The 11,774-nt window shown below is 42.3% G+C and overlaps 1 protein-coding gene across 1 annotated transcript; it reads right to left on the bottom strand.

Annotated features, from left to right (window-relative positions):
- Positions 1–3,962: 3,962 nt before the first annotated feature.
- Positions 3,963–9,628, bottom strand: LOC123182045 (guanosine nucleotide diphosphate dissociation inhibitor 1). The gene is made up of 13 exons (XM_044594498.1): positions 9,333–9,628; positions 8,581–8,643; positions 8,290–8,373; positions 6,894–7,001; positions 6,570–6,742; positions 5,991–6,102; positions 5,727–5,807; positions 5,570–5,632; positions 5,395–5,496; positions 5,075–5,199; positions 4,755–4,965; positions 4,596–4,670; positions 3,963–4,325 (listed from the first exon to the last, which is right to left on the bottom strand). The coding sequence occupies exons 1-13, from the start codon at positions 9,417–9,419 to the stop codon at positions 4,272–4,274; spliced, it is 1,338 nt and encodes a 445-aa protein (XP_044450433.1). The 5' UTR covers positions 9,420–9,628; the 3' UTR covers positions 3,963–4,271.
- Positions 9,629–11,774: the final 2,146 nt, after the last annotated feature.

Genomic DNA, 11,774 nt, shown 5'->3' with positions numbered 1-11,774 from the left:
GTGCAGGCCCCTGTGGATAAATCATAAAACCAGACTTGGTCTCTCCGCGTTATATGAATTTGTTTGAATGATTTAGGTTAAAAAATGATTTGAATATTGCTCACCACACCTCTTCTAGATGAGAAATAACTATATGTCTTGTCTAACCTCTACACTGTTGAATTTTACACGAAGATTCATGAGGATTTTTTTCTTCTAATTTTTGTATCTGTTAATCAAATAGTGTAGGAGTTAGATGAAACTTTGTTAATTCTCATACTCCCCCGCATGCATGTCTCTACTGTAGGCTGTACTGCTGTAGTCACCTAGCTAAAAAAATGACGTGTTGTTTTAATAGAGACGCTGCCTCCCACTCAAACAATAATGTGCATTAATGAGCACTACGTCAGAAGTTATCATTAAAATACATGGACAAGGAGAATGAGATAGTTTCTATTACTCTCTCGCATCATGCTCTCTCCTTCACGTCAACAATCATCATATATATGACAAAATCAAGAGCAAGTGTAAAGTCTTCGTAGATGCCATAAGTTGTATATGCTACAATCACTGCGAGAAGCGAGTAAATAGCATAAAACTACTACTTTACAGGCTATGGTTTCAAAAACTATCAGTTTTTAATTTTTCTCAGATAAATACCAAGTGGGTGGTCGGCTGTTTCAATAAAACCCAGATGACCGTTGTTTAAAAATTAAACATGTTTATGACATGTCGGGCCCGCACCTAAACGAACAGTCTGTTTGACCGTTAATTGACATGTGGGTCCGACATGTCAGTGTTTCTTACAAAATCAATCAGGCCCCTGTAAATATTTAAGAAATGCAATCAGGTCCCTACAAACAAATTAAAAAGGCAATCGGGTCTTTTCCGTGGCTGTGCTCCAGATCAAGAGGAGCGGGCGCCCGCACCTTGCTCGCCGGCCATCAGCTGTTGTGTGGAGCTCGCCGGCCAGCATCCATGGCGCCGCCACGGAGCTCCTTTCCATCGCCCTTTGTCGTACAGCGCGCGCAGCCGCAGAGCTCCCCGACACGCAGCCTCTCTCCCTTCCCTCTTGCTCGCGCTGGCTCCAGGTGGGTGGAGCAGCTCGACCAGCTCGGTCCACTGGCCCCGACTGGAGGTGGTGGCGGCGTGCCCATCCTCGGCGCGGAGGAGGGCAGGGTCAAGCTGCTCTGGCTGGTGGTGGCAGCGGCGGCCTGCACACAAGCCCTCATGGCGGGCGCGGCAACCGTGGGCAGAGCCCCACGGCGCGCGGTGACGACCACGGGCGAAGCCCCATGGCGCGCGGTGACCGCGGGTGGAACCCCATGGCGGCGGCGCGCAGTGGCGACCACCCATGGCGGCGTGCAGCGGCGACCACGGGCGGAGCCCCATGGAGGCGCAACGGCGACCACGGGTAGAGCCCTTTGGAGGCGCGGCGGCGACAGTCCAAGGACCCGATTGCTTTTTAAAAATGATTCCAGGGACCTGATTGCTTTTTAAAAAAATTTGTAGGGGCTAATCCGTAAAAAAATCTGTGGATGAGGCGCTGACATGTGGCCCCCACAAGTCAGTTAACGGTCAAACAAACGGCAACCAAACGGTGCGTTTAGTGGCGGGCCCGACCTATCATAAACATGTTTAATTTCTTAACAAAGAGGATTTGGGGTTTTTTAAAACAGCCAACCCCTGACTTGATAGTTATCAGCGAAAAAAATAAATTCGGTAGTTTTTTTGAACCTTAACCTATAAAGTAGTAGTTTTATGCTATTTACTCGCGAGAAGCTCGCCGAGATGAACATTTGTGGCTCCCATATTTAGGTTCAAACATTTTGATTTTTTTATATTCTTAACTCTATACTGAATTTACAATATCAAAACAATTGAATTCAATTTTGATATGCACACAACAAACAGTGAGTAGTGGATAATTCAAATTGTGTTCTCCAAATGTTGTTCACAAGTGATTATATTTGTTTCTCAATGTCTGTGTGAATGGTAAATAAATAGCAAAAGTGTCTTGTGACGTAGACTTTAGGCCATGTTTGTTTCAGCTTTAGGCAACAGATTCTTATAAAAAATCAGAAGCTGAAAGAAAGAACTATTTGAAATCAGCTTTGCCACTAAAGCTGAGTCTAGTTTCAGACCCATTTTCAGTGCAATTGTCTAAAGCACGTTCAGATGTACTTTAGTGGCAAAGTTGATTCTACAAATCAATTTTGCTAGTGAAGTGAATCCATTGGTGGTTTGAAGCCAACTAAATTTGAAATAAGTAAGGCCTATGTTATTTGGTTATATTCATGACCTTTTTGGTGTGTCATAGGCCTTACTGGAAATATTTATGACTATTAGGCTTTCGTTCGTATTATTTTTACCTAAAGAGAGGAACTAAATTTGAAATAAGTAAGGCCTATGTTATTTGGTTATATTCATGACCTTTTTGGTGTGTCATAGGCCTTACTGGAAATATTTATGACTATTAGGCTTTCGTTCGTATTATTTTTACCTAAAGAGAGGAGTGCACCTAAGGCACATCTTCGAAACGGCAACCATAAAAATTTGGTCGTGAATAACCTATGAATAGTACTCCCTCCGTCCCATAATATAAGAGCGTTTTTGACACTACGCTAGTGTCAAAAACGCTCTTATATTATGGGACGGAGGGAGTAGTATCCAACCGCTCTGCTTAATAATCTGCTAATTGTTTGGTCAACCCTTCTTTTTTACCTCACTTTTAACCCAAATAATCAGTGCACAGACAAGGAAGGTTTGCCCGTACACAAGTTTACATGAATTCCCCTTTTCAACTCAAACTCAAAGGGCTCCGACCATGGGCGGATCTAGTGTGAGGGCCATTAGCGTCATTGCCCCCACAAACAATTTGCAAATTTTCTTTTACTGGTGTAAAGTTTATCCATCATATAATAATTTTGGTGTAGTATAATAAAAAAATTCTAGCATATTGTCAGATCCTAGATCCGCCACTGGCTCCGTCGCCTATTCCTCGAGCATTGAACACTAGCCGGTAGCTTCCCAAAAAGATGATAGAAATGAGACATAAAATGAGACATTTGGGCAACAAACTAAAAAGATGATAGAATGAGACATACGATAAGCAAACAAAAACTTAGGCAGCAAATTATAGCGTTGATAAGGCAACTAAACCTCCAAACCACTAGATATATTCCATATTATCTCATGCAACAAGTTCGTAAAAACAATGATGTTATTGACTCACTACACAACAAAAGTATACAAATTTGTAAAGAAATGATGTTATTGACTCACCGCACAACAAAAAATCTTTAACTCATGCAACGAATTGTGAGTAAATAGAACTAAATTCTAATTGATGCGTGCAAAAACTTTAAGCTGACACAACAAAAATGCTAGATGTATGCAACACAAAATCAACTTATCCAAAGACTAGCAAAACACGTGCAGCAACAACAAAAACCAGATGTGTGAAACACAGCAAACATATACTCCCTTGTAAATAAATATAACACCGTTTAGATCATCAGAGGAAGTACAACACACTTCCATTGCAAGGAAACACACATTTCCAAATAAGATGATTTTTGCCAGACTGCACAAAGATATCCTTAACTATTTCTACAGCAGCCTTGTTGCCCAAGTGAGTGCAATATTCCTTGTTACCAATTTTTATGTAGAAGATCGACAATTGTTGCAAATAAATCAAACAATCTCTAAACTTTGATATTTTCTTTGGTTCAAAATAGGGATGCAGGCGGGCATCCCGCATAGTCCCGCAAAATCAATCAGCTAGTACAAAATAAACTAACTCTATCAAACAAAAGCTACAACTAACCTTACTCATTTTGTATACGGAGCAGGACGGATCAGGGCGCCGCTTTGCATCCCTGGTTCAAACCCACTCTCTCTGTTTCTCACGTAACATTTCAAAACCATCTGCATGCTTACTTTCTTGAACAAAAGAAAATAAACCACATTGACCTTACTCGGAAGGAAAATACGTCCAAGACACCAATATGTATAACTGTAGAATACATCAACAAGACGAACACGAGCATGCTAAAGCCATCGTTACGATAGAATAACGTTTACAACCCAGTGGATCAATATGGAAGTTAACGAAGGAAACCAGCAGCATTCCACAGATAATAATTTCGCATAGTGCTGCTGGCAGGCGTGGACCTGAACCCCCTACGCAATATGCAGCTCATGTCACACATGACCATCCTGCAGTAGGATTCCGATGGTGTTTCCTCCATTTAGTATAGTCTTGAAGAAAATGCTTGGTTTGATGAGATCTAGTACTCTTCTGCAGCGCTGGCAGCACTGAGATCAACGCTAAGATCAACAGTCTGCAAGAAGACCAGAGAGTTATGCCAAAACAGCTTTCAGCCACAAAAATGTGAAATTTATTAGGTACCAAAATTGCCGATACAAGAGCTAGATATATATACGTCCGAATTCTACAGAAAAAAGAGGCAATAGAGAATCACTAGTGAATAAAATATAGACAGCAGTCCTCGGGAACAAATTGTGAATTCTCAGAGTTTACCCCACATCAACAGAAACTAATAATCGCCCACCAGCATTGCAAAGGTAAAAGGAGTGAATCTCAAGCTTACCTTTCCAGTAATCAGTGTGTACATATTAAGAACATCTGTCACAGTTGTCTCAAAGTGAGTAGTGGCATCATAACTCTGCAAAGAGGGAAAGAAAAAAAACTGCCATGAACATCCACAATATGAGACTAACACTGTATTCTCATATAAAGCAAAACTTACCGATGAGACAAAGCAATTATCAAGAGAAGGTTCATTGACGGGTTCATATCTGTCATACATATCAAAAAACAATTCATCTACTGGACCAAGTAGATCAATTCCAGGCTTTAGTTCGGACTGTGGGTTATCAGTCTCTGCTTCAGCAGACACAAATGCAATGAACTTCCCTTTTGGCGCGACATTGTGAGTGTACGAGCAACAGAAGACATACCTACAATATATGTACCAGCATGCATGTCACAATGAAGCAATGGAAACTGAATTTAGAAATTTATCCAGCGATAATTATTTGAGAACTGAGACAGAAAGTGAGCCCTCACATGTCTGACTTGCGCCCAAGTTGCTTTTGTGGTAAAATAATCTGAATCGAGTGGGAATCATTTGCATTTGGAATTGGGTGGCTCATAATAGCAATTGCTCGTGCAACTTTTCCAATCTTCCTTACCTGTTCACAGAGTAAACGTCATGGGTGAATGCTAGTATGTAGCAAAATAGTATGCAGACAATAAGAATTACAAGAGACCAAACCGTGAAGGTTCAAAACTTAAGTAAGTTCAGATGGACCATGGGAGCTTCAGTGAATTTGGTACAAACATGTCCAAACAAAAGTATAACATCAATTGGAAACAGCGATATATACCTTGTTGGCCAAGTAAGAAGGATCACAGACAACCTTCTTGCACTTAGCAGTTTCACCTTCTGACGTAACACCACACACTTTCCCCTCCATATCAAATTCAACCTGCAAAAGAGTATTGGGTAAAAGAATTCACACACAATGGCATAAATGATTAGCACAGATGGGTAAGACCAACCTTGCACTCTGGCTTATTTAACATATAAGTGCCACCATAAACAGCACTTAGACGTGCAAAAGCCTGAACAGTAAGAAAGCACTTTAGCATATAATCATCTTAAAGGCAAACATGCAGTGGAAAATATATTAGCTCAAGTAATCGGAAAACAACTGACCTGTGGCAGCTCACCCAACCCATACAATGGGTAAATATAAGGTGAGCCTCCTTGGAACCGTGCAAGAGACTCAGAATAGAGCTAGCAGCAAGCAGCAAAGTTTCATTATGCTCCATTGATAAAATACATTTAAATAGCAGAAATATCGCCAAAGAACAAATAAACAAGGGTAGCAAATCATAGAAATTATATTGATGTTAACAAGCCAGAAACCTTCTATCTTCTTAAGAAAAGAAAAAACTAAAAAAATTAGTCAGGGCATACTTTCATTCTTTTAACAGTATCAATTGCTGGCTCGCTTAGGTAGCGATCGTCCCTGTGAAGAGCAAGCGCATGGCCAATGAAATCTATAGTATCATCACTCAATCCGTGTTTCCTGGAAACAAATAACAAAAAACAAATAAGATTACTTGTAGTGCAGGAAGTAACAAGGGATATCCTTCCACTTTTAATGGCAAGTGCAGATCAGTACATGATACTGAAATCAAATGTTCTGCAACTCTACTGTTTTTTCATAAGAGAGTAAATTATTAAACCAATCCCTACTTCTGAAAAAAAAAGCAATAAGAATCAAGGTAATGCAGAAGATGCATGTGCGATTAGAACAAGCATGTATTATTTCCTAACAATGAGGCGGACAGAACTAGTTTTTGTACATTTCAGCCACTCAACAGAATAAGCAACTACTCCCTCTGTCCCATAATATAAGAGCGTTTTTGACACTAGTGTAATGTAAAAAACGCTCTTATATTATGGGACGGAGGGAGTACCTTATATAGTCCTTTTTACTCAAAGAAAATATCTGATATATACCATTGATGCCATAACAGATGAGATACTTACGCGATCAATTCTCTAGTTGTCATCCTTGTAAGGTCCAATCCTTGATGTGTTCTTGGATCAGCATCATTGTAATCTTGGACATAAATGAAGAAGTTCCTTGCTCTACGTTTCTCAAATAAGCCCATTAAAGGGGATTTTAGAGCCTCCATGTCAGTGGCAGGAACCTTGTGAATCTGATGCAAATGCAACACAGCAACAGAACGTAGGTGACTAATTTGAATAGTGGTGTTTAGAATACATGAGATCAAAGAATGGCTTATGACGAGTCCAGCAAAGGTGCCATCCATACAAGATAGGAGGTATGCGGGTAAGCTAAAGCAATACCTTCCCTTTGCTGAAGACATAGCTTCCATCAACAGCTTTGAAAGACAGATACTTCGTCACATCAGTGTGAATGAGTGTACGAACCAAAGTTCCATTCGCCATCATAAACTGGTCAGAGATAGAAAGAGAGATACTATTTTTATCAAGTGTTTATAATCTCGACATATTACATGTAGCCTGTAGGTTTGTAGCATTTCATAATCTGAACCAAGCATCTGTTTATTGTTAATAAAATTACAAGTTTCTCTCAAAAGAATAAAAATAACAATAGTACAATACAAGTAACGGGAAACACTATCAGGATTGTGGAGTCATTGCAAGGGTTCCAACATAGGAAGAGAGTTGAGCGGTTATTGGTCAAAACTGTATACAAAGGAGCCGCATTAAAATGAAGCAAAAAAATGCAAGGAAACATTGAAAAATGTTAAGTACTTCTTGGCCACAAGCCTCTTGAAGGAGTTGCAAAGCCATTGACAGTTTGACACCTACTAGTATGATGCTAAATTTAGCATGGACCAATTTGATTTAGACAAGGTTGCATGCTCTATCTGCTAAAAATACTCCATCAGGCCCACGCATCACTCCCCAGTCTGCTTTTAGAACCATGGTTACCAGATTCGCGGATCAATGGGTTTGCCACTTACAAAACTTGGGTTCCCTAATAGGTGTACATTTCTGATTCACGGACAAAGATGGAGATGGGATACGCAAACCAGATATTTAGGCACAAAGGTTTTACTAGAGAACATCCCCATTAAAAGAAGGAGAAAACATGACACATGAGCCTGATCAGCCCATCCACATATCGTCTTTTAGTTAGGAAGGGAACCCTAAGGTACCGACGGAACCTTCTAAAGAAACATAATACCGTAACCTATCTCCCTAGCGCTCTGCTGTACCAGCGCCGCCTTTCCATCTAAAAGACGATATGGTTAAAGAAAGTCTCCAACCCTCGATCCTCACCAGATCCAGGTGGTCAATGTCTCAAGGCTGCAGGCTACAGGCCACAGCCCCATCCTACCTGTCACTGCTCCTAAGAACGGTATTAGTGGCGGATGGCAGCTGGAAGAAATCATATCCTCCCATCTTCTAATTTATCTTGATTTCATTGGTTAGGCAGTTTGGCACCATCTATGAATCGGACACCAAATCCTTACTGTTTGTCATCTATTTCGAACAGACAGGTTTCAAAGGGTGTTACGCAACTCCGGTAACCATGTTTGAAAGACTATTTACTGATCATACACCAACAGTTTTCCTTATTGCTACATCACTCGACTGAACCACAAATAAGTTTGTAAATATTTCTGCAATGGAAAGAGTACATTTATTGTATACTCAGTTAATATTTGCTGCATACAGAAAGATGGGTTTAATCAAAAGGGGCATGTCACACCTTTGGAACCATGTCTACATTGTAGTCTCTGCTCGCACCTAAATGCGCAGGTGGTTTTTCTTCCCCCCTGAACTTCTTCCAGAGCTGTCGACAACATATGCAAACATTAAAGAGGTATAACTAAAAACAACTACAAGAATAAATCAATCATATCAACTACCAAAACAAACTGAGTGACTTTTGTTTATATACATATATTTTCAAGAAGTACCCATTGATACAATTATAACCTCATTCTAGGTAGTTGTGATCTTAACTTAAACCACTCGATAGAGACATATAGCTGCTTGCCTGGTTCAAGTTGAGGGAGGTGGAATCTCCTCCATAGTAGTCATTTCTATCCATGTGCAAAACCTGCAAAAAAAAAGCAAAAGAGGATCCTTAGAACACATTTAGCAATATCACCATTTTTGCACCCCTTCAGACTACAACATGCATCGAGCATCCCGCCACTTTTGGATCAGCAGTATCTCACCCAATTAATACACCATAAAAGATCATGCTCCAAAATGGGTAAGCATGTCATGCCACCACAACTCAAACCACGCCCTACCTTTTTCCTCACCGACTGATGTGCCCCAGCGTTGCAAACTCATACCGGCGCCTTACAAGCATGGATCACATCTACTAGCATAAACTGAGCGAGACAGGGAGACCACGGCTGGGGTCGCCGTCACTGCAGCTTACCCTCCGATTCAGCCACGCCCCAGCGTCCCCACCTCCACATCACTACAGGCTGCTTCCCCCAAGTCGAACGACCGCCTAAGTTTCGCAACAGTTCCTACCACCAATAGCAGGGGGACACGGTGTGGCAGCCAAAACAATCGCCCATCTGCTGGCATCAGGTCCGGATCAAGCCGGGCACCAGTACCATCGCCCGATCTACTACCTGGAAGCAGCAGCAACCACCCCGCCCGCGCGCCGAGAGCGCGGGCTCCGTCGGAAAGCACGCGCACGGGAGCTGACTGAGCGGCCTCACGGCAGGCGGCGGGAACGGGGAAAGGCACAGATCGATCGGTAGGGGGGGAGGAGGCGGGCTTCACCTTGAGGCCGTCGACGGAGAGGAGGCCGCTGAGGATGCACTCCTTGAGCCCCGTGCCCAGCACGATCACGTCGTACTCCTCGTCCATGGCGGGGCTGGCTGGCTGGCCGCGGCGATCGCAGGCGAGCAGAGCGGCAGCAGATGGGAGCAGGAGCAGGAGCAGGCGGAGGAGTGGAGTTGAGTTGGACGCAAGCAACGGGGGCAGGTGCTAAAAGAGCGGTGGGATGGATGGATTTGGGGAGGGAGGTGCCGGGTGCGTGCGTGCGATGCGATGCCGATCCCCAGAAACACGGCACGGCGTTTTTGCGTGCAGGTCCCTGGGACGATCGGCTATTTGCGCGTCCGGGAGCCTTTATCTACTGAGATTCATTTATTTTTTAGGTTTTTTTTTTTGCTTTTGGCCACGCGGGCGTGGCCGCGTGGGGCGTGAGTGCGTGAGCGGAGTGGTCGGTCGAGCACGCCGCAGAAGTAACGCACGTGGGCCGGGTTTCTTTTTTTTTGACGTTCGTGGGCCGGGTTTCTGGGGTAGCTGTTCTGTAGCCGGGCAATTCTTTCTGGGCTAGGCCGATTTTTTTCTGAGATGTGGGCTAGGCCGACTTACTTTTGAAATCCAGCGTGAAAATATATATAGTGTATAAAACATATTTAAGACATCCTAAAAAACATATTTAAGACTATCCACAAAATCACTAGGTTCGCGCTTGGTAGGCGTGTTTCCTATTTGGCGCCTTAATACAGTGTATTTGGTAGTGGGCGCACACCCACGCTAGTCCGACCTGAGCTGTCAGCTCATTCCTCTAGCCCCCACCGGTTTTCTGGGCTGGGTTTCTATGGATTTTCTTTTCATCTGGTGTTCTTTCTTTCTTTAGTTTTTTCCTTTTTTCTTTTTTTAGTTTTACAGTTTTTGTTTTCTTTTTCCCTGTTTCTTTTTCTTTTTCTTTTTTAAAATTGATGAAAATTTTGAATTTCGACGATTAAAAAAATGATAAACTTTTTCAAATTTGATGAACTTCTTTTCAAAATCGATGAATTTTTTTTGAATTTGATGAACTTTTTTTAAATCAATGAACTTTTTTCAAATTTGATGTACTTTTTTCAAAATTGAAGAACCATTTTTAAAATTCTTGAATTTTTTCAAAGTTTGTGAACTGTTTTTAAAATATGTGAACATTTTTGAATTCATAAACTTCTTCGAGTTTACTTTTCCTTTTTTTTTTATTTTTTTTGTGTTTTTTTTCGAAATTCAACGGTTGACCGATCTACTGGTCAAATGCGATCAAGCAAACGAACTTTTTCTCGTGAACGAATGATCGAGCGCTCGCCTTCTTCTTGGGGCGGCCCATGAGCGGGGGCACATGAGCACCAGGGAACTATTAGGGCGCTTAAGGCGCTGAACAGGAGCTCCCTTTGGTAGGCTACACCTTTTTTTGCCTCTTTGCGTCTGTGACTCGGTTGAGGTTGCTGAGTAGATACAGGGTAAACCATGTTCTACACATATACACATGGTTTGGTAGGTGGCATATAGGTTGGCTGCATTAGGGAAGCAATTTTTTTCCTGGCGTTTAGTGGCCTGTGTTGAGCTGGGCTGATGCATTACATAAAGTTTGCTTGCATACTTGCATACATTAGACTCAATTAAGTGTTAATAATTACACACTACACAAAGAGTTATAATAGAGTGCCTAGGCGACGGGGACAGACGGTGGCCGCGACTTTGCCTCCGACGGACGAGCACAAAGTCGCAAGCGAGCGATCCTGCCGGCGGCGTGGCAAACCAGTTGCTAGCGTCGTCACCGCATGGGAAGTCCATGAGGAGAGACGAGGATAAGGGTGTCGAGGCAGAGGACGGGGAGAAGAAATGCAGTTGCACGCGATGCCGGCGTCAGTGTAGTAGGCCGCGTGCGAGGAGGCCGAGATGAACAACGCTGGCGGCGGCACCAGGCAGGACATGTTGTCCATGCTACAAGGTTGACGATGATCAATGAGAACAGAAGGAAGCCACTCCGAATTTCGTTTAAACCATGAGAATAACACCTTAGTATAGTACAATAGGGAGATACACATATACTCGCCTACGACCGTCAAAATAGAAAATGTGCAACATGAAGTCGTGTGAAAACAGTGGAATGAAGTTACTGGTCAAAGGAAATTTCAAACAGTCCACCATACACGACGAGTTTGACAAAATTCGTCCAAAATAGCTCCAAACATGAACATGACTTGAACATTTACATTCAATGAAAGTAAAAAATAATCGATCTTCTCAATGGTACCACAATGTCGATGTGTATCTTTTTCATGTACAACTTATCTCGGATCGAAGCATCATATTGTAGATTAGAAGGGACTTGATGAAGAAGATTAAGAAGTGTCATTAAAACAGACCACACGTATGCATTTGGGGAGTTCGCTAGGGATATGTAGATCTACTTGTCTACGATCG

Source organism: Triticum aestivum, chromosome 1D (genome assembly GCF_018294505.1).
Source record: "Triticum aestivum cultivar Chinese Spring chromosome 1D, IWGSC CS RefSeq v2.1, whole genome shotgun sequence".
Classification (NCBI taxonomy): Eukaryota; Viridiplantae; Streptophyta; class Magnoliopsida; order Poales; family Poaceae; genus Triticum; species Triticum aestivum.
Note: the sequence above shows the minus strand (reverse complement) of the source record. Positions and strands in the feature narration are given on the sequence as shown.